Genomic DNA, 21,626 nt, shown 5'->3' with positions numbered 1-21,626 from the left:
CCGTCTCCCTGCCGGCCCCTTCCCACCGGCGGGCACCACTCCCCACACAGGCTGCCTGTGGGGGCCTGGCTGCTCCCCCAGCCTCGCCGCGCACATCAAACAGCATGGGGCTGCTTCACCTCCCGCTCGCCCAGCTCCTGGCCCCGGGGGGCTGCACTGGGCGCCCGGAGACAAGGCCCCAGAGCCCTGCCTGAGCGCAGGGGCACTGCAGGAGCCCACCCAGCGACGCCGAGGTCGTTTGGGGGAGCCTGGGGGCTGCCAGCCCTGTGACCCCGTGGCACCGGGCCCTGCCACAGCTGGGAACTCGGGGCCCTGGCCCCACCTAGATGCTGCCTCCCCGCACACGCCCGCTCCGGATCTCCCCATTCCCTTTTCACCGCCATCGCCCTTCTTATCAGCTTTCACCTCTCGTGGTGCGGTGCTGTATCAGGGAAGCCTTTGATCACACTGGTGATGGCTCCTGCTGCAGCGCTGCGACAGACCCTCGGGCCCACGTGCTCCGGGCCCCACGGCTCCTCTCCCTGACAGGCACCAAACCCAGCTCCACTGCGGCACAAGGTCCACGGGGCTGCAGCGCGGGCACCGAGTGCTGCCCTGGGCAGTGAGGGGACAGGGAAGGGGGCGAATGGGAGGGCCCAGCCATGCCCCATCTCACCACCTAGCCACGGGGTGGAGCAGGCAGTGGCCCAGGGCAGGGGATGCCAGCAACAGGAGAGCACCGGGGGGCAGAAGCTCCCCCAGGTCCCTGTAGCCTAGGTGGGGAGCTGACATGGCGCGCGGTGCCAGCCAGCCAGATGGGCAGGAGGCGGGGGTCCCCGGCGAGTCCCCGCTACTCCCGGCACTGCCGTGGCCAAGCTGCAGGGTGAATATCGTAGCAGCAGCCATCTCTGGAAGAGTGATAAATATTAAAGCGCAGGAGGGGAGCGCAGGCGGCTTGGGCAGAGAGGCCCCGGGATCCCGGCAGTGCCGCGCAGAATCACAATCACCGACTACGAGGCAGGTGCAAGCAGGGTTACAGGAGGAGCCAAGTCAGGCACGAGGCCACGGCAGCCCCAGCGCTGCCCAGCCAGCAAGTGGCACCCCCAACCCTCCCCCTCCTGCCTGGCCCCGCGCCGGGCAGTGACGCCAAGCGTGCGAGGTCCCGGCAGTGCCTGGGCAGGCCCCCACCTCCCTCTTGTCACAGCTCCGGCAGCGGCCCAGCCCCGCTCTCACCGCTGCCCACTCCACGGCTCAGCCAGACGCCTCCCACCCTGTGCTGGGGAGGGCGATTCCCCACCTCCCCGGCCACGCAGGCAGGTGCCTCGAGGGGGGCCGAGGCTGCAGCTCCGCGTGCTGGTCCCGGACACCTCCCCTGGGGCCAGGGGATGCCGAGGGCTGTTTGCCCCACACGGGACCCAGGTGCCACGTGGTGCCAGGTACCATTCCGGTCACGTCCTGAGCTGCCCGGGCTCCTCCCAGCCCTGCAGTTGTGGTGGGGGGAGGAAGGACCATCAAAGGCAGCCACCACGTGAACACCGACTATAAATATTAATGGTAGAAGAGTCAGCGCTAACGAGGCTGGGAACAGACCCTGTCGATCTAACCCCTCACCTGCGGCAATTTAATGCAGTCCCAGGGGGGCTGCAGGGCGCAAGGAGCAGGAACGGGCGAGCGCCACAGCCCATCCTGCCCTCTCACGGCAGCCCCCAGCAGGCACATGCCCGTCGGCCAACGCCCCCCTGCCCCGCTGGGGAGCTGGCCCGGGGACAAGGTGCCCAGAGCTGCAGGCCAGCCTTGCCCGGCCCCTGGAGAGGGGAGAGGCAGCCTGGAGCCTGTGGGCAGCAGACTGCGCCTCGGCAGGGCCAACCACCCCTCCACGGCTGGACGCAGCAGGCACAGGGCTCGCCCAACCCATGCAGGCGCGGGCAATGGCTGTAGCTCGCCAGGCACTTGTGCAGCCAAGGCCAGGGCCAGACACCTCCTCTGCCCTGCCCTTGTGCTACCCAACACCACCGCCCTCCTTGTGCCCAGCAGGCACACGCGCCAGCCCAAAGCGCCTCACAGCCAGTGCTGAAGCAGCGAGAGGCAGGAAAAATCAATTCAGCTCAGCCCTGCCCCCATCCCCACCAGTGCCCCTCACTGGGACGAGCATTGCCAACCCCATCCCCAGCACAGCAAAGGGCCAGCACCCACCACCCACCCAGTCCTCTTCTCCCTCACAAGCTCCTGCTTCCAGCACAGGGCCCTGGCTGCCCAGGAGTCTCAGCAACCGGAGCCGCAGCCAGGCCGGGGGGCGCTGCTGGCTGCACCCAGGGGCAGGTCTGCGCCCACGTCCCACCACCGAAAGGTGCCCGTTCCCACTGCTCATCACCCTGTCTACCTTCCACGGCCTCTGCCCCAACGACCAGAGCAGGGCGCCGGGCAGCCCCAGCGGGGTGCAGGTGTGCGCACACACCCACAGCGCCCCAGGAGAGGGGGCTGGAGGAGCCAGCTCTGCAGCAGGCAGGACTGCCGCCACCGCCACTCATGGCTCCATTCAGATAAAAGAATCCCCTTAATCTGCTGCCTTTGAAGTCTGAGACATGAAAGAGGCTCCAGCCAAGCAGGGGAACAGCAAGCTCTTAAAGGCACAGGCGGTCTGGCAATGCCAATGCCCAATGCCCACATGCGGCAGCAGGCCGATGCCAGGACCCCCTAGCAGCTGCCACCCTGGCCTCCCCCACCAGAGGCCCACAGACGCCTGACCAGGACCAAAGCCCCCACGGTGCAGGTACCAGCCCCAGGGCAGGGTTGGGTGGGAGGACAGGGGAATGGGCCTTATCCTGCTGGACCAGGAAGCTCCCTCTACCCCCCCGCAAAGCTCCTCATTGCTGCTGCCCTGACTCAGCACTGGGGGTGGCAGGTGGGAGACACCACAGTCCCCCCGCAGCCTGCCAGGACAAGGGACTTCCTTGCCCAAGGCTGCCTGGCAAGGCAGCAGCAGGGCTGGGGACAGAGCCCAGAGGCCCTGGCTCCCGGCTGGTGCTGACGCAGCAGCTGCTCAGCTCCCGGCAGCTGGGAAGGGCAGCGGGTGCCCCCAGAACCTGTTTGCACCAGGAAGACAGTATGCTAATGGGTGTTGTGACCCCGATGGCGCGCAGTGCACAGCACTATTAGTGCTAATTCGCCGTGTGAAAGCAGGAGGGGCCGAGGGCCGAGAGGAGCGAGTGCGGCGGTAAAGAGATGAGTGCAGATCCTGCCAGGGGCCTGCCCCACCTGCCCTTGGGCCCGTTCCCACCCTGCTGCAGGGCAGGGTGAACACGGGAAAGCGCTCCAGGGCTCCTGGCTCGACTGGGCTGCAGCTGCCCCGGAGACAGCGCTACAGCTGCATGCGCCGCGGCAGCACGTGCTGACCCTGGACTCCACCACGAGCACCCTCGCCACGGCCCCGGACGGGCTTGGCCTCCCCCAGAGCCTGGGCTGTGCATGGGTCGGCGATTCCCAAGCCCGGCCCCACAGCAGCGCTGGCTGCTCCCACTGATGGACGTGCAGCCGGAGGGAAGAGGCAGGCCACAAGAGCCAGCCTAGCAGAGCACAGCTGCCCACACCCATCCCCTGCGGAGGACAGGCAGCAGGGCCCTGCCTTGCCTGCGGGCTCCCACGGTCTCTGGCTTGCCACGCAGCCTCTGGCCCCAGCAGATTCCCAGGACCAACCTCCAGCCCTGACACCTCCCCCAGCGGGGACAAGGCCACTCCTGAAGGAGCCGGCTGCCCTGCGAGGCGCCGGCAAGGAGGCAGCTAGCCCCACGCACGGCTGAGCGCTGCCGGGCAGCCTCCCGCACCGGCTGTGTGCAGCACTGCAAAAGTCAGCGATGCCCCGAGGCTCTGCAGGGAGACAGCAGCGCCAGCCGTGCGCACACGGCCAGGAACGTGCAAGCTGAGGCGCAGCCCCCGGCACCGCCGCGCAACCAGCCACGCCCCAGGCCAGCAGCTGCCTGGCACTGCAGGATGGGCCACGGCAGGGGCACCAGGGCAAAGGGCTTCTCTGCCAGCAGAGCAGAGGCCCAGCGCTCCCCTCCCCACCCCAGACCCGGGGTGCAGGGGGAGCCCGGCCTGAGGGCCCAAGCACAGAAGCCAGTCCCAGATGAGCCCACCACCGAGACCGGCCCCCTCCCATGCTCTCCCACACAGCCGGGGGAGCAGTGACCAGGGCACCAAGGGGGGGAGCTGCTCCAGGAGCCACCACTAGGCCAGTCTGCCCTTGTCTCCGCAGTGCTCCCAGACGCTCCCCATGCTCTGAGCACAAACCCCAGCTCATGGATTTCCCCAGCTCCTCCTGTTCCTACGCCAGGCTCACCCATTTGCCAGCTGAAGGCAGTGCCCGCAACAGCACTGCCAGCCCCATGCACTTGCCCTGTCCTCCCGCACGTGGCGAACACAGCCGGGAGCCACGTGCCCCAGGCTGGCACAAGCAGCTGAGATTGGGCAGCCCTCGTGCCCATCCCTGGCTGAGTCCTCCACTCACGTGGCTGGAGACGCACGGCCGCTAATGAGCTCTCTGGGTGAGCAGCCCCACTAATCCCCTGGGCCAGGGTGGCAGCTGAGCGCCCAGAGCCAGGAGCAATCTCTGTGCCCATGCGGCCCCAGGTCAGGGCTAGAGCCAGCATCGGCCCCAGGCTCAGCAATGCCAGCCCGAGGGCGCAGGGCAGGGCAGAGGCCACCCGCCTGCCCACCCCTTACCTCTCAATGATGTCAGCGATGGTGCAGGCAAACATGAGGAGACCTTCCGGCATCTGCAGGGCCACTAGGAGAGAGAGGGAGCCCAGGTTGAGTGCACGAGCTGGGTTGCTGTCCCCCACAGCCAGTGCCCGGGCCCCAGCAGGGCAGAGAGCCCAGCTCCTGGAGCCAGCCAGTGCAGCCCCCAGCGCCGGGAGGTTTGGCGCCATCACTCCAAATGGCTCAGGGGTGCTGCAGGGGCCCCCCGGACCTTCCACCACAGGGCACTTCGCCGTGGGAGGGTGGTGGCGGGAGTGAGTGGCCTGAGACTGGCCAAGCGCAGATGGCGGGTGAAGCCTGGGCACAAACACCCCTCACCTCCGATGGGGCGTGAGGCCATGTGCCGGCATCTGGGCTCGCTGCACACAGCAAACCAGGGGAACCCACAGCTCAGGCCCCATTAGGGCTGGCCCTTCCTGGATGGCCCCCAGGACCCTCCCCAGCCCCTATGGTGCAACACCAGGTGCTCACAGCTGGGCATCCATGCTGGGTCCAAGCTGGTTTCAGGGTCCCAGGGCCACGTCGGCACTGCAGCCTCCAGCCCAGGCGGCAAGTCCTATCTATCCCACTGGCCTAACTCCAGACCCGCTCCCGCATCCCAGTCGCAACCGAGCTCACCCATGTGCCCCTCCCTGGCAGGGAGCCCTGGTCAAGCACTGGGCCACATTCAGGAGCTGCACGTCTGAACCGGGCAAGTCCTGTGCTGCACCCGGTGTGGAGAGCTGGGGGGTGGGGAAGGCACCGAGTGCCAGGGCAGGCAGGCAGTGGCAGCACTGAGGGTGACCCAGCTCCTGGCCAAGGGAAGGGTCCTTGCACCTGGCCAGGGGGAATCCTCACCCCGGGCTGCTCGGCAGACAAGGCAGAGCAGATCCGCGCCCTGCCGGCGAGGGCGGGTGGGGGGAGCGCCACGTAGCCGGCTTCCCCTGCTCCGGCACAGCGTGTTCCCGCAGCGCCCACCCCCAAGCAGCCGGAGGGAATCACCCGCTCGCCTCCCGCTCCCCAGCTGCTCCCAGCACAGCCTCCCCGCAGCAGGCAAGGCCCATATGCAGGCAGAGCCACCCCCGCCCCTCCCACACTATCAGGGGCCTGCCCCCAGCCCCCAGCCCCAGCCCCAGCCCCAGCCCCAGCCCGGCAGCTGCACAGGAGCCACAGGCGTGACACGGCCGCTGCACCCCTTGTCGGCACGCGCACACGCCGCTCAAATCCCGCACGAATGACAGCGCGGCTTCCAACGCTCCCCAGAAGCAGAGACCTAAATCCCAACTGTATATTTACACTTCATTACAAGGCGCCAAGAAGCACAACGCAGCGACCAGCGCGCCAGGCAGTGCCCCTGCCCCAAGCCACTGCTGCTGGGCACCGCGACCCCCAGCCCCTCCGTGGCACAGGACTACCCTGTCCAGCCCGCACCACTGCCCAGGCACGGCCCAGCTCAGGCCCATCAGCCCAGGCACCATCAACCCCAGCTCTGCCCAGCCCCTAGCACCCGTCCCTGTGCCCCCATCAGCAGGGAAGGTGACCCCCCGCCCCGTTGTTACTGATCGGGACGAGGCCCAGAGACAACGCGGCCTCCCCACGGTCCGGTGAACTGAGCCCAGACCTCGAGTCTCAGCTCAGTGCTGCGGCCACACGGCTGAGCTGGGCCTCGAGGTTACGAGAGCTTCTCCTGGGCCCAGCGACACCTTCCAGCCTGGCTCCTGCTGCCCCAGAGCGTAAGCAAAGCCAACGCTGCTGGCTGCCGCTGCCCCCAGCTGAGCAGCAGCACCGCAGCCCCGTCTGCACATGGCGCACCCTGTCCTGTGCAGGAGCCCCCAGCCGCAGGCAGGCTCTCCGGACGTCCCGCCGTCCCTCGCGCCCAGGACGTGCTGAGACCCCAGGCACAGAGGCGAGCGCCGTGCAGCCCCTAGCGCAGAGCAGCGTGCCTGGGGGCGGCTGGCCTGTGCCCCGGTCTAACCTGCAGGCCGGACCAGCTGGCCACCCGCCCACCCTGGGAGGGGGCCGCGTGTGGTGGGACATGGGGTGGGGGGCGTCTCCGTGCTTCCTGGCCTGGACGCGTCCCAGCCGCGCCGGCGGGAAGATGCATCCCTACGTCGTCCCCGCCGAGCTCGCAGCAGAGCTGGCCCCGAAGGCCGAGCCCGGCTGCGCCCCGGCTGCTGGGCCAAAGCAGCGCGGGGCGGGGGGAGGCGCAGGGCATGGTAGCCGGAGCCCTGGCCGGCGTCCCAGACCAATCTCCGGCTGCATGACAGATCTGTGCGACTCGGCCTGTCCTGTCAAATGTAATTACCATCCTGAGACGCTGAGGCATTAAATCATCTGAAGGGTTATGGAAAGCTCCCCGCCACGTCCGTTAAACGCCGGCAGGACAGCAGCTGCTTCGCGGCCTGACTGACAGCTTGGCACAGCCCGCCGCGATCGATGCGCGCCCGCGGCTCCTGGGCCCAGGGCGGGCGCGCGGGCAGGGCGCGGGGCCCCGGGGCACTCCTCACCCGTCTTGGCCCGCGCCTGCCGGATCCGCCACACCGTCTTGGGCACCTCGAAGTTGTAGTTGGCGGGGAGGGCTCGCACGGCCGCCTGCAGCTCCGCGTCCGCCAGGATCTCCTCGGGGACCTGCTGCGCCACCCGGCGCGCGGCGCCGCGGCCTGCGGGGAAGGGACCCGGGTCACGCCGGCTGCGCTGGGGCTGCAGTGGGGGTGCCCGCCCCGCACCACCCCGCCAGGGCAGCACGGCACCAGCCTCCCCCCGCCCCGGCGGCACGGCCACGGCCACTGGCACGACCGCGGAGGGGCCCGGGCCTGTCCCGGGGGCAGCCCGAGGCCCCCGGGGTGTCCCCCCCCGCTCGCACCTGCGGCCGGGCCCGGCCCGGGGGAGCGGCGGCGCGCCGGGGCCGCCATCCCGACACAGCCACGTGGAGGCCGAAAAGGCAGCGCCAGCCGAGCGCCGCGCAGGCAGCGCCAGCCGCCCGCCGAGCCATCGAGCGCACGCGGCGCCGCGCAGGGGCGCGGCCGGGGCGGCCCCCCCACCCCCCGGGGCTGCACCGGGGCAAGGCGGCCCCCTCCTCCCCCAGCCCCCCGGGGCTGCGAGCCAGGGACAGGCGGGGCCGGGGAACGGGGCTCCCTGGACACCCCGCCCGCTGCGCCCCACACCCTGGGCACGGGCACCTCGGGACAAGGGCCCAGGCCCGCGACATCCCCGCTCATCGCTCAACGGGGCCGCACGTGCCCGGGGTCGCACGCGGCACCCCAGCCCGCGAGGCCGCACGTGCCCCCAGGTCGCACGCGGCACCCCAGCACGCGAGGCCGCACGTGCCCGGGGTCGCACATGGCACCCCAGCACCGAGGCCGCACATGCCCGGGGTCGCACGCGGCACCCCAGCCCGCGAGGCCACACGTGCCCGGGGTCGCACGCGGCACCCCAGCCCGCGAGGCCGCACGTGCCCGGGGTCGCACGCGGCACCCCAGCCCGCAAGGCCGCACGTGCCCCCAGGTCGCACGCGGCACCCCAGCACGCGAGGCCACACGTGCCCGGGGTCGCACGCGGCACCCCAGCCCGCGAGGCCGCACGTGCCCGGGGTCGCACGCGGCACCCCAGCCCGCAAGGCCGCACGTGCCCCCAGGTCGCACGCGGCACCCCAGCCCGCGAGGCCACACGTGCCCCCAGGTCGCACGCGGCACCCCAGCACGCGAGGCCGCACGTGCCCCCAGGTCGCACGCGGCACCCCAGCCCGCGAGGCCGCACGTGCCCCCAGGTCGCACGCGGCACCCCAGCCCATGAGGCTGCGTCGCTGCGGGCGGCGGTTTGGCACGAGGGGACAGACTGCTTCCCACAGACCCCGGGCCCCAGCGGTGCCTGGGAGAGCGGCCTCTGCCCCATGGGGCAGGGCTGCCCGTCCCTTCCTGGCTGCGGGCCGGCGCTGTGCCACCTCGGCCATGCAGCCCCCAGCCCAGGGGCCTGGTTCAGCCGCCGCCCAGCCCCTCCAGGTCAGCCCGAGCCCCAGGGAAGCAACCCGGATTCGTGCGGCGCGGCCTGCTGCAGGCTCGGGGTCCCCTGCCCGTCTCCTCTCCGTGTGCGTCGCTGCAGCCCTGCGGGGCGCCTGAGCCCAGCTCAGCCCCGGGTCCCGGTGGTCCCCGGGGCAGGCCCTGGGCTGCGGCTCCCAGGAGCTTCTGCCGGGCCCCCGGGGTACAGCTGCCGGGACGGACGCAGCCGCGGCAGGACTGGCTCCTGGCGCTGGCCGCACACGCTGCCGTGCTCCCCGCTGCATTTGGCCGTCTCTTCTGTGACATTTTATTACAAACTAATTAAATTAGACCCTCCCTCCCCCACACAGGCTGAGCGACAGCTGCACCGCACGCTCCCGCTCCCTTGCACTCCGGCTTACTCAGCGCTTGAGTAATCGGCGCCCGCCTCACGCTGGACAAACCCCGTCCAACAGTGGGTTCGTCGCCCTCCCCCGTTTCACACCGTCCCACCCGCCTGCCCCGGCCCCCCTGCTCCCGGGTGCGGGGGGGTTCGCGTTCCAGGAGAGCCTCGTCACTCGCTCGGAGCTCTGTGCTTGGAAGCCTTCCCGGGCAGCGTGGGAACGTCAGAGCTGCAGAGACAGCGGCTTGCCCCGGCGGGCCGGCCGCAAACTCCCCTGAGTGCAAGGGCTGGCGGGGACTGCTCCCAGCTCCGCCAGGCCCGGAGGGGGGTCTCTGGCACAGGCCTGCCCCAGGCGGCAGCCCGGGTCCCGCTGCACTGGAGCAGGCCTGGGCCTGCAGCGGGCAGGAGTCCTGCAGGGAGGGGCTGGGCCATGCTCAGGCCAGGCCGGCCTGCCCGACTGAGTGCTGCAGTGCCCAGCAGGAGGGCCTGGGAGAGGGGCACCGGGCTGGCCAGGGCAGCTGCTTGGCTCATGGCTGCCCTGGGGCCTGGGCCTTGCCCTGCTGCCCAAGTGTGGCTTCTGTCCGGCACTGGCCCGGGAGGGCGGGCTGGGGCAGGGGCTGGAGAGGACAGCAGAGTAGGAGGGAGTGAGCAGGACGCAGGGCAGCAGGACTCTGCTGTTGGTCCACAAAGGGCTGCCCAACAAGGTGCCACCCTGCTACCTTCCCCTAGCAGCCCCAGCTGCCACGGCACAGGGGCAGGGGGGCCACCGGTGGCAGGGCGGAGCCCAGCCCCAGCCTTTCCCTGGAGAAAGCCAACCTGTCTCCTCACCCGCTGCAGGACCAGGGAGGCCTGTGGCCCGGGGCCCCCCAGGGAAGACAGGTGTGGGGGCTGCCCTGGCCTCTCCTTCCTCTCCGTGGCAGGGCTGGGCCTCGGCACCCGCCTGTGCGGAGCCGGGCCAGCCCTGCTCGCCTCGCCAGTGCCCGGGCAGGCGGGTCGGGGAGCGAGGGTCCGCTCGCGGGTTGTCACAGCGATCACGGAGGTCCTGCCCCGCACGCTGTCACGGCGACTGCCGCTCTGTCAGTCCCCGCTGATGGGGGGACACCCCGGGGCCCCGGGACAGGCGCCGCTCGGGGCTCCGCGCCCTGCGCACCCGGGCCAGGGCCCGCAGCGCCCGAGCGGAGCCAGGCGGGCCCGGGGACGGCGGGGCACCCCGGGGGGGGAGCGCCGAGCCCCGATGCGCGTGGGCAAGAGGAGCGGGGCCGGGGCAGGAGGAGCGGAGCGGGTCGGACCGGGCAGGAGAAGCGGAGCGGGGCGGGCGGGCGGCGATGCTGCGCTCGGCGCTCGGCACAGAAGCACTTTCATAAATTGTGCATGGGAGGCGGGCGGAGGAGGAGGGGCCGGCGGGGCGGGGATGGGGAGGGGAGGGGAGGGGGCCCGGCCGGGCTCGCCCAGCCCAGCCCAGCCCAGCCCAGCCCAGCCCGGCTCGGCTCGGCTCGGCTCGGCTGCCGCCGCCGCTGCGGGGAGAGCGGAGCGGAGCGGGACCGCGCGAGCGGCGCTTGATAGGCGCAGCCCGAGGGGGTGGAGGGAGGCGGCGGCGGCGGCCCGGCCCGGCCCGGAGGGGGCGGCTCCCCCCCTAAAAGCCGCCCCGGGCAGCGAGCGCCGAGGCACAGCGGGCAGCCGCAGCCCGAGCTGGAGCCGGAGCCGGAGCCGGAGCCGGGCACAGCGCTGCCGCTGCCGCCGAGCTGCACACCCGCACCCGCACCCGGACCCGGACCCGCTCCGCCCCGCAGCCCCGCGCGCCCCGCAGCCTTGGCCCGCGATGCTCCGGCCGGGCCGGGCCACCCGGGCTCGGAGCAGCCGTCGCCGCTCGCCGCGGGGCGCCGGGCTCTGATCGCCGCCGCCGCCGCCGAGACGTCGCACCCGCGTCCCCGGGGACCGGCTCCAAGATGCTCCGCAACGGTGAGTCCGCCGGGACCGGGACCGGGACCGGGGCCGGGGCCGGGGCCGGACCCACCGCCCGCCCCAAACTTTCGCGCTCGGCTCCTCGTCGTCGAAGTTGGGCGGCGCGGGGAGGGCGCGGGGCCGCAGCCGGGCGCCGGGCACTCCGGCGGGACGCGGGACGCGGGCGCTCGCTCCCCGGCCGCGGGGCCGCAGCAGGCAGCGGCGCTGCCAGCCCCCGGGGGTCGCGGGCCGGGCCGGACCGGGCCGGGCCGGGGGAGGCTCTCGCCGCTCGGGGAAAGTTTGTGGCGATTCGAGGGGAACATCACGGTGACATCACGACCATCGCCACGGCAACGGGCCGGGACGTCATACCCCAAGAGTTCTGACGTCAGGGCGCCTGGGGAGGCGAGGCCCCGCCCTGTGCACGTGCGGGGCGGCGGGCGAGGGCAGCCCCCGGCAGCCGCAGGGCACGGGGCACCGCTGCCCGGGAGCCCCGCGGGCGCCCGGCCCGGCCCGGCCCGGCCCGGCCCGCCCCGCCCCGCCTGCCATGCGGCCGCCGCCCGGGCTCCGAGCAGGCAGCAGCCGCCCGGCTTGCAGCTCCTCCATCGCCCGGGCACCCTGGGGACGGGGAAAGCAGTGCCCTGGTTGGCGAAGCAGAGAGGAAGGCAGAGGCAGAGGCGAGGCGGAGCTGATCCCTGCGCAGGAAGGGAGGGAAGGAGGCCTGGCACCGGGGCTTCAGGCGCCCGCACCGCCGGGTCACGATCTGCAGCGTTCATTTTCAGAGCTAGAACAACAACATGCAAATCCAGAGCCTCTGGGCTAAGACAAACCTATCCTTAAAGTTTTTGTCTTGTTAAGCAAGGAAATAGAGTGCCAAATAGGCTTTGTTAAGTGGCAGCCTAATTAATAATTTAAAATCTTGTAGCTGTCTTTCATTAGAATTTATCTGTACATCAACCACAAAATCAGTCAAACACACTCATTTATAAGTTAATGCCATCTCTGAATAATTCAGCAAGCAGCTAGATTAAGGCCTGCGCTCCTGCAAGATGCACTCCATTCTCTGGGTTTCTGCAGCCAGATGGTCCCTGCGTGGCAGCTTGTGCGGGCCCCACTCCCTGGCACGGCTCAGGCAGGCTGGTGCTCAGGTAGGGTCCCAGGTGGCTCCGCAGCGAGGCCAGGCTATTCCTTTGGGGAGGGAATGAAAACAAGCTGGAAACCACGAGCTGGGCTGGGAGGGAGGGAGGGAGGGAGGGAGCAGCCTGCTGCTCTCCACGGGGCGGCCAAATCTGTTCTTCCTGAGAACAGGAGCGGGAGAAGGGCAGACTCGCAGGCCCTCTCTCCTGGGGCCGCGGCACAGCCGGGAAGCAGAGACCTTTCCGCTGAGTGCCAGGCCCAGCGCTCTGCTCGCTGTGCTCCACCTCCGAGGAACACGGCCATCTGGAGCGCAGGGATGTGCCTCCGGTTTGGGCCCCTCGACCCTGCCTCCGGTGCAGATACCCGGCTGGGAAATGCTTCCCTGGTGCGGACGGGTCTCCAGGCCAAGGCAGCGGAAGTGCATACAGTGCCGTGCTTAAAATGGTTCCACCCTTGCTCTGCCGACAAGAGCCACGGGCAGGGAAGAGATGCACTCAGCTGAGATTTGCCAGGAGATGCACTCACAACGAGCCAGAGGGTTGCTAGAGATGACTCCAAGGACAGAGGTGGCAAAGAGGAGGCTCTCTGACTGCCTCCGTGGTGGGCAAGGGCTCTGGGGGAGCCGTGCCAGGGGAGAGAACGGTGTGGGCAGGGGCTGGCAGAGCTCCAAAACCCAGAGGGAGACTTCCCCTGGCCCTGGGGCGAGCAGCTGTGGTGCGGAAGGGGTGATGCATTAGTGCCGGTGCACGGGCAGGACGTGTGGGGCGGGGCAGTTGTGCGCAGGCCAGAGCCCAGAGAGCCCGCAGGTGGGGCGGAGGGGGACGTGGCAGGGACAGCAGAGCGTGGGGTGAGGCTGGTCCGTCCGCACCGTGTTTGCTACAGCACGGGATGCCCGAGGACGCCGTAGGGGCGCTGGGCCCGCAGAGCACCAGGTGCACCTTTGGCACTGGAGAAATTGGTATCGAGAGCCAAGCTCAGAAGGCCTTCGCGAGGACTTCAGCAGAGGCGGAGCCACGGCCAGGCTGCGCCCGTGGGGTGGCAACACACGGGTGTGCAGGCGAGGAGATGTGGGAGGAGACAGAGAGCTCCAGGCCCCCGGGCGCGAGTGGAGCAGCAGAAGCCGGCCCGTGGCTCAGTCCAGCCCAGCAACATGTCTGTCTAGCTGCTCCCCTGCTTCGCGGAGGCTTTGTGCGCCAGATCAGCAGCAAAGTGAAATCAAGCTAATTTCACTTTGTTGCTCAGCTGGTCCATGGAAGGGAGCCAGGGCGAGGCAGGCTGGCGCTGCCCGGGGCAGGGACGTGGTGGGGGCGCGGCTGCAGGGTCTCAGCTGAGCGGCCGCCTGCGTCCCTTGGCAGGAGGCTGTCTGCGCGCCCCCAGCCCCGAGCAGTCGCAGTCCGTGCTGCCTCGCGCTGCCGGGCTGCAGAAGGGAACTGACTGGACATTTTGGTCGCTTTCTCTTTCCAGCCGGTTTCACACGGAGATGGATACTGCAGGACAATAACGCTGGCCGGGTTCCCTGGCAGTGGGGGAGGGAGGTCTGGGCTCCAGCAACTTATTGAGTCACGACACTTTAACCGGGGGACCCTGCAGCCTCGGTCAGGGCTGGAGCCCTGCTGAGCTGGGCGCCACACAGACACCTACTCAGACACAGCTCCCGTGCCAGGGGCCTGCAGGAAAAGGAAAACCGTTCGAGTGATAAGAAGGGGCAGACCATGAAAGCAAAGGCCAGCCCAGAAAGAGCCCCTGCACTGTGGCTCAGCCCTGAGAACCTGGCCTCCAAACTTAAGAGCAGAGCCGCATGGAGCGCGAGGGAGAAGTTAGGCAGAGAAGTGACTCATAAGCATGTGTGTGGCTCACAGCTCCCTCTCTGCAAGGCAGCGGCAGCTCGGCCCAGGCCTCTCGAGCTGAACCTGCTGAACAGCCTCTCGGCCGCCCTTTCCTCCGACGCAGCAAGCGACACCAGCCAGCTCCATCCCTTGCTCCCCGCCCCCACCAATAGCCCAGCAGAGCCCAGGCCGCGTAGGCCAGAGGCTCTTGCTGCCCCAGCACCGCCTGCCCACATGTCGCTGCCGGGCCGCAGAGCCCCTGCCGCCAGGACTGTTTCAAGCCTTGTAAACTGCCACGTGCCCTCAATGAGCCACCACCAAAATCCAGGACCCAGCCAGCCCCGGAAACACCGCTCTCGCACAGGCCCGTGCGGTCACCTCTGCCTCTGAGCGATTGCAGTGCACTTCTCTGAAACCCCCCGGCCCAGGGGAATGAGCTCCTGCTGGGCAGGGAGCGGGCGCAGCACTGGCCCCAGCAGCACGCCCCCCTTGCCCTGCCTCCAGTCTCCGTGGCTCTTCAGCCCCCAGCGTTTCTGCAGACCTCTGACAAGCATGCTGACTTTGAGGTGGACACTTGTCCACTGTGAATTGCACAGATGCACTCTCACATGCTACAGAAAACCCCATGGATGATGACAGCTCTTGGCAGCTAAGAGCCTGAGCCACATTTGAAGCAGAAAGCTGCAGCTGAAAGGCACTGTAGCCCATTATCAATCCCCTGAGCCATCCGGCGCGTACATGATTGTTAGATATGCTCCTTAACTGCCTAACCAGCTAGAGGTGCCCACCCAGGGCATTCATTAAGCTGAGATTTGGGGAAGTGCTGCCAGCCTAAACTACACATTTGGTGTCCCGGGCTTCCTGGAACCATCCCCACGTAATCAGCCTGCGTAGGAACGGCGCAGAGGGGAAAAATCTTAAAAAGAAAAGAAGTAAATAACAATCTGAGCAAAGTAGCACCCAGAGAGAGAGGGCTGTCTAGGGGAAGGCGCACTTCGCTGGGAGCTGGGCTGCCCGAGTTCCAATTCTGCCCGTACGATGTTCAAACACATCACGTAATATCTTTGTTTGTGAAACTGGGATAATGATTCTGACCTGACTTCAGGGGACATGGCGTTATTTTCCATGCGGCGTTCATAATGTGCTAACTGCGAACGTTACTGCCCCACAGACGCACTGATTGTTTTGACTAATTCTGGTTTATCCCCATGTAAAGAGGCTCTGCAGCCTGTTGTGCTGAGCACAAGACTGGGAGCCAACAACTCCTGAATTTCGCTTCCCACTCCAGTACCGGTTCCTTGAGCATCGAACCTCCGGTTTTCCACCTCTGCAAAGTGGGAGCAGTAAAAGTTACATCACCTGCCACGGTCCATGTCTGCGCAGGGCTGGGCAGGTGCTTAGCATTAGTAACTGCAAACCGGGATGACAGAGGGTTTTTGTTCCAAGTGGATTGACCCGGCAGTGGGCGACGGGGGTGGCGAGGTGCCAGCGATGCCACTCACTGCTCGTAGTTGCTCCTGCTTTGTTTACGTGCAGTGCAGGTGCGATGCACGCGCGCAGTGACACAGCCGCCCCAAAGAGTTTGTAGTCTAATTTAAGACAGGATGCAACAAGTGCGTGGAAAGGAGTGGGAGGGAGGACGAGGGTAACAGCTGTCAGAATGGCTACAGAGGCACCCTCTGCGCACAGCCTGGTGCTCGTACTGTCTCCTGGCTCTGAGTAAGCAGAGAAGCGAAACGGAAACACCAAAGTTTGTTTTCCTGAGGAAAACAGCTGTGGAGCAAGGATTTTGGCACGGTTTGCCTGCGCATATGTATGCGCATATGCGTGCACACGTGTGTTTACTCGCACGCCATCATATCTGCGGGACAGGATTACATGTATCGGGGTGTATTGGTGCTATAGGCCCACCGTGCGCTGCATGCACGCGCAGCAGGGACATGCACGTGGAGCAGGAGCACAGGCAGGGGGACACCTCACGCGCTGACATGTCGCTGCGAGAGTTGGCAGAGAGCGCCGGTTTGGTGCCGCATCTGCCACGTCACTGGTTCTGAAAGCAGTGACCTTGCGGGGCAGGCGAGAGCAACCCCTAACTCTGCACCCAGTGCAGGCAACACCCCCAAAGCACAGCCGAGAAACACCCCGTGCTAACTACGGCTCCACGGCAGCTCGTGGCATCCTGGGCACGATGCCCCTGGAGTCAGACTGGCCGCAGGGAGGAACGCGATCACCACTGATGACAAGAGCGCGGAGCCGAGGCTCTGTCCCTGGCAAAGAAAGGCACGAGGCAGGGATCCTGGCTCTGGGCATGGCCAGTCCTACCAAGCAGCTGTTGTTTTCCTGGCCGTCATGTTCTATTCATGGGATGGCTTGCCCTGTGCCGCACGGCAGGGCCGAGGCCAGGCAGCAGAATGCTGATCTGGGCAGTCTTCAGTGCCGGCGCCCTTGGTGCTGACTGCTTAAGGCCGGGTGGTCGGCACAGGGCAGCCTTGGCAGGCAGACGGTGGAGGAGAATCTTCTTTGTGCAGATTAGGAGCGTAAAGTCCTTCAGCAGAAAATGCTCCATTTGGTGCAGAAAGCCTCTTTTTTGCGCCCTGCCTTCTTAGTGGCATGGAAGCAGACGCGGCTGTTGTCGGCTTCTTCCCCTGCCCCGCCGGCCCCGAGGATGGTCTGTGGGGGCTCGGCGAAGACTCTGAACTGGCCTCGGTCTCCCGAGCGGCGCTCGACCATTCTTCCAGCCGGGCTGCTCTGCCCCCTCCCTCCCTCCCTCCCCGGGGCTTCCCGCACCGAGCACAGGCTGCAGCCCTGCCCTGCTCTGCTCCAGCGGAGCTGGACAGCCTCCGCCGAGCCTCCTCGCTGGTGAGGAGCAGAGGGGCTGGCTGGCTCTGAGACCAGCAGACAAACTCCGGAGGCCTGCGTGGTCCGTGACGCAGAGCCGCGGAGGAGCGTGCCTCGGGTTGCAGGGTGAAGACCACGCTCGCCCCTTCTGTGTCGCAGCGCGGGTCTGAGTTGCTGAGCCCAAGTTTACCTGTGCGCAGGCGCGGGAAGGCCAGGGCTGCCAGCAGTGGCGTTGCAAAGGAAGGCCCATGCGTGGAGTGGCACCGGTCCACGCTCAGAGCAGTGATGCAGCGGTGTGTGCCTACCAGGCACGGCGCCACTGCTGTAGGGTCCACCCTGCTGAGCCAGGGAGCCCGGGCACTAAGACAGTGCTCCAGCACCTGGCTGGGGGCTCCCAAACCCTCAGTGCTGCGGAGCTCCTCTCCTCAGTGCCGTGCCTCCCCCAAGGGGCCTTACTGCGCCCCTGGGCAGCTGTGCTTGTTTCCTGGGGAAACGAACATAGGAAAGGACTGACTGGGCCCATCCGCCCCTGAATGGGACGTGACGTGCAGATGCGTGGGGCGGAGGTGCTAGGGCCAACTTTCCGTGGGGCAGCCACAGGGCCGTGGGGGTGTGGACGGCAGCAGTGCAGTCCCAGCACTGGGGCTGCGTCCGCAACAAGCAGCAGGTCAGCTTGATGGTTTGGTTTTCCTGGTCTGATTTTTACAGGCTCCAATTCGCATCATCGACCCGGTGGAAGGCGAAAGCCTGCAGCGGCACACAGACCTTGTACTCATTTCTCACTTACTAGGGAGCGGGTGCGCAGGTACCATGGTGATAAGTGTGGTCTGAAAACCCAGATAAATTGACCTGCAGGGCCCAAGGCGAAGCGAGGACTTGCACAGCTGGTTCTCGGGTGGCAAATGGACCTGGCGAGAGGCCTCCCTGGTGTGCAGAGGAGATGGAGGCCCCTCTTCCCGGTACGCTCTCAGATGGTTGGGGCCTGCAGGGCTCAGAGGCTCAGCCTCCAAACCTTGCCAAAGGCAGACTCATGCACCCAGCAAACATGCAGTTTGTGTCTCCTGCTTGATAACCATGGGCTGGATGTTGGTGCTGCTGGACGACAGCGACGGGAAGCAGCAGTGCAGGCAGGTGCTGAGCCCCACAGACACATCTGTCGGGGCCGGCAGCTCCGCTGGCTCCCAGCCCTGTTCCGCCAGTGCACCCCAGGCTTGCACTGCAGCACCGATGGCTTCACCAGTCTGGGTCTGTGCAGCTCTGTGGCTCTTCCTGAGCCCTGCAGCCATTTCCCAGGGATGCCAGTCATCCGGAGACGTGGTCCCGAGCGCGGGGTCAGGGGTGCCATTGCCTTCGCAGTGGTGACGCACGTCCAACGGTGCAAATGGCCCGTCCCTACCTGCTGGAACATTTCCAGCATGCGTGTCAGCTCCGTGCTGGCCTGCCAGGGCTCCTGGGTGCTGTCCTGCCTGTTTGGACTGCAAGCTCAAACAGGCGCTGAAGGCTCTTAATGAGTCTGCTCCTTCACTGGGCATCTCACTGGCATAAATTTGCCCGATCACAGCTGCTGACAGCAGCAACAGTGAGGAGGCAGCGAGCACGCAGGGGCCAGAACCAGACTGCCAAGGGACCCCAAGAGACTTGAGCAGCAGGGATTGCAGCAGCATGGAGAGGCTTAGTCCTGCAGCCGGGGAGTGGAAATAAACAGCCCAGACCCAGACCGGCGGCATGTAGCCAAACAGCTGCACCCAGCACAGCAGGGCGAGTTTCCTTCGATTTGTCCTGACATGATCCGTGGACCCCAGCGCTGGAGATGCCACGAGGAAACAAGACGCAGGAGGCACGCTCGGTCTACACAACTGGCTTGCTGCAGGGGAGCGCTAGCAGCCCCAGCACCCGGGCCTCAGCGCAGCTCCCTTCCAGCCGCACTGGGCGCTCACCCACATCTCTGGAGGTGGAAGGCTGTTTTGGCACCTTGGTGCTCTGCCCTTGCAGGCCGACTCGCTTCCCCATGCACAGCTGGTGAGCGTCCGTCTCTTGGTGGCATGCAGACTATCCTGTGCCGCAGCCACGCAGGCTGTGATCCTGGTAACAGCTCCTTGAAAGTCTTTGGCCGTGACTTCGCTGGAGCAGAAAACAGCTCCTGGTCTACTCGGCTCTGCACCAAGTGCTTGAGGTCCTCCTGCGCCTCTTGCCACAGCTGCTGCCTGGGGCAGCAAGAGGCAGCCCGGGAGATCACCGGGGTCACTAACAGGATGAATCGTCCCTGCAACAGCTGGAGCCGGGGACAACTGTCCTTGTGCAGGAGGGAGCCTGGAAGCGCCAGACCTTCTCTTGGCTGGATCAGCAGCGCGGGCGGGAGAAGATGCAGCTGCTGGACGGCGGATGCTGCACCCTGTCCTCGCTGAAGACCCCCACCCAGCACCTCTGGGCGCCCCGGCAAAGCCTGTCCTGGGAGGCCGCGTGAACAACGCTGGGTGGGGCTGCGGGGACGGGGCAGCCTTTTCCCTCTCATGCCGGGCTGCATCAGGTCCTGCCCCAGAGCGGGTGCCGCCCTCTCCCTCGGTGGCTGGTTTCTCTGCCCCTGCAGCTGCCGGTTCCTCACGGTGGACATGGGGCCGTGGTTTCTGCCCCCGCCCGTGTGCAGCTCGGGGAGCTGCGATTCCCCGGGCCCGGGGTTACACGCCTCCCTCCGCGCCGGCCGTCCTCCCGCAGGAGTTGGCCGAGGGGGGCTGCTAACAAGCCTGGCTTATTATAATTTCAATGGAATTTAAAAAACAAAATAGTCCTCACACAAATGACTCCGCAGTGCCTCTGCCAGGGCCTAAGATCTGCTGCTATCTATTTTTTAATAATTGAGGGTAATAAATATGTATTTCTTTCTCCTTTTTTTTCCGTGCTCCGCAGCTTGTCAGCTCCCTGCGTCTCTCCTCTGATCAGACCACGTCGTCACTGAGCACAAGAAAAAAAAATCCTTTAAGCAAAAAGGATTAAAGCCCTGAAAGTAGGTCTGCCTGAGACTGCTCCGCTCATCCCCTGCATCCCGCCATCCTCTTCCAGGGCAAGGGAGGGGCCCGCGCAGAGTCAGAAACCAGGGAGGCACTGCAGAGGAAGAAGGAGGGAGAACATGGCAGGGGGGATGAGATGTAGGGGAGGAGACGCAGCCGGGAGGGGGAGGCACGGCCCGGGCCCATCCTCCTGCAGTGCAGCCCCGTTCACAGCCGTGCAGGCCACGCTGGGCCCTGCGGCGGGGCGGGGGGCACCGGCAGGCCCAGGTGTGCAGCCTGACGAGGGCTCTTCCCCGCCCTGCCGCACCTGTTCCTAGGGCAGGAAGGGCCCGGGGCCGGTCTGGTGGCAGGAGAGGCAGGTGGCACCGCCACCGGTCACATCCCTCAGCTGTGCGCGCTTCCCAGCCTGCGGAAACTTCCTCCCACGGCTGGGAGAGCGGGCACGGTGCTGCTTGGCCCGTGCCCTCAAACCACGCGGCGTGCAGGAGCCTCCTCCGGGCACGAGGTGCCGTCGGCGAGCAGGGGCAGCAGCCGGTTCAGTGCACCAGCGCATGCCAAACGCAGCATGCACGAGGCCTGGCGTGGGCACCTCCTGGCCCGGCAGAGGGGCAGCCACGGGCCGTGTGTGCCGCAGGCGGTCGTGGGGAGACCGAGCTGCAGGTGCCTCAGGGGGGACTTTGAACAAGTCTGTTTGGAGGCAGCTCTGCTGCGGCTGCGCGTCGTCCCAGGCTTTCCTCCCGCGTCCGTGTGCGCAGGGGTGTGGGCGTGAAAGAGGGTCTCTGTCCCCGGGAGCCTCGTCTCCCACCTGTTGCGGGACGGGACGGGGGCTCGGTGACGCGGGCGCACGCTGCTCGTCGCTGTCTGAAGGCACCGGGAAGCTGTGGATAAGGCAGCGTGGTGTGATGGCCGGCCTTGAGAGGGGCTGCTGCAGCCCACGCCTGAGCCCCTGCCCCCTCCTCGGGGACGGTGGCCACTCAGGCTTCAGTGGCGGCCGCGGCAGAGCCAGGGTATTAGCGGGAGAGGAGCCGGTGTGAAGGAGGATGCTATTTATAGCTTCTTTCAGCTTTTGTTCCTTTTCCAGTAGAGCTTCTCTTTAAATAGAAACAGGGCCGGCTGCACCGCGCTCTCCCGGCGTGCCACCTGTCCGTGGGGGCACTCCCCACCCTCCCCTGCCCGGAGGCGCGCGCCTGGGAGGGGCAGCCCAGAAGCCAGCACCCCTTGGGGACGGGGCACGACCAGAGCAGCGCAGGCGCCCCTTTCTGGGGGGCTGGGAGCCCTGCGCGGGGGACCCCCTCCCTGCGCGGGGATGCTGCCGGCCCCGGCAGGGCTGCTTGCTCTGGTGCCACTGGAGACGGCCTGGATGTGCCCCTCCGCGAGCCTGGAAACGCCCTTGGAGCTGCAGCAGCCTCCGCCCCTTGCGCTGCTGCCTGGCACCTGGCTCTGCCGCCCTGGGGCTCAGCCCCACCCCGCCCCCTCCGCTCCAGCTCCCTGATCGATAGAGCAGGAAAAAAACAAAACAAAACAGAGTAAATATTTAATATGATCCAGGGAGCCAAGGAGAACACTCCCCCCGTCTGTCTCCTCTGCCAACCACTCGGAGCATCTCATCAGCGGTAATGAGGCCGAGCGCAGCAGGAATCGATAGCGGAGCCAACCTCCGCGAAGGGGTCAGAGCCTGCCACATCCTCAGCACCTGCTCTGCCGATGGATGGGGCCTCGCTCGTGCCCCTGGGGCGGTGGCACCTGAACCCTTCCCTCCCCGGGGCCAGCCTTGCCCGCCTGCTGCTGC

General features: G+C 67.3%; 2 protein-coding genes across 6 annotated transcripts in view; one reads left to right on the top strand and one right to left on the bottom strand.

Annotated features, from left to right (window-relative positions):
- Positions 1-9,029, bottom strand: part of DPH1 (diphthamide biosynthesis 1) — a 30,236-nt gene extending 21,207 nt beyond the window's left edge. The window contains exons 1-3 of one of the 5 annotated variants that reach the window (XM_059716987.1): positions 8,738-9,029; positions 7,221-7,373; positions 4,699-4,762 (exon numbers count right to left, since the gene is read on the bottom strand). In XM_059716987.1, the coding sequence (XP_059572970.1) occupies positions 4,699-4,762; positions 7,221-7,373; positions 8,738-9,014 (494 nt within the window). In that variant the 5' untranslated portion in view covers positions 9,015-9,029. Of the gene's footprint in view, positions 1-4,698; positions 4,763-5,205; positions 5,231-5,352; positions 5,374-7,018; positions 7,180-7,220; positions 7,374-7,576; positions 7,653-8,737 lie in introns of those variants that run through there. The other 4 variants (XM_059716988.1, XM_059716991.1, XM_059716990.1 and 1 more) reach the window with 4 other exon arrangements.
- Positions 9,030-10,575: 1,546 nt separating this feature from the next.
- Positions 10,576-21,626, top strand: part of RTN4RL1 (reticulon 4 receptor like 1) — a 46,109-nt gene continuing 35,058 nt past the window's right edge. Inside the window, exon 1 of the mRNA XM_059717013.1 lies at positions 10,576-11,049. Within this exon, the coding sequence (XP_059572996.1) occupies positions 11,037-11,049 (13 nt within the window). The 5' untranslated portion in view covers positions 10,576-11,036. The remainder of the gene's footprint in view (positions 11,050-21,626) is intronic.

Source organism: Alligator mississippiensis, chromosome 14, assembly GCF_030867095.1.
Source record: "Alligator mississippiensis isolate rAllMis1 chromosome 14, rAllMis1, whole genome shotgun sequence".
Lineage (NCBI taxonomy): Eukaryota > Metazoa > Chordata > Crocodylia > Alligatoridae > Alligator > Alligator mississippiensis.
Note: the sequence above shows the minus strand (reverse complement) of the source record. Positions and strands in the feature narration are given on the sequence as shown.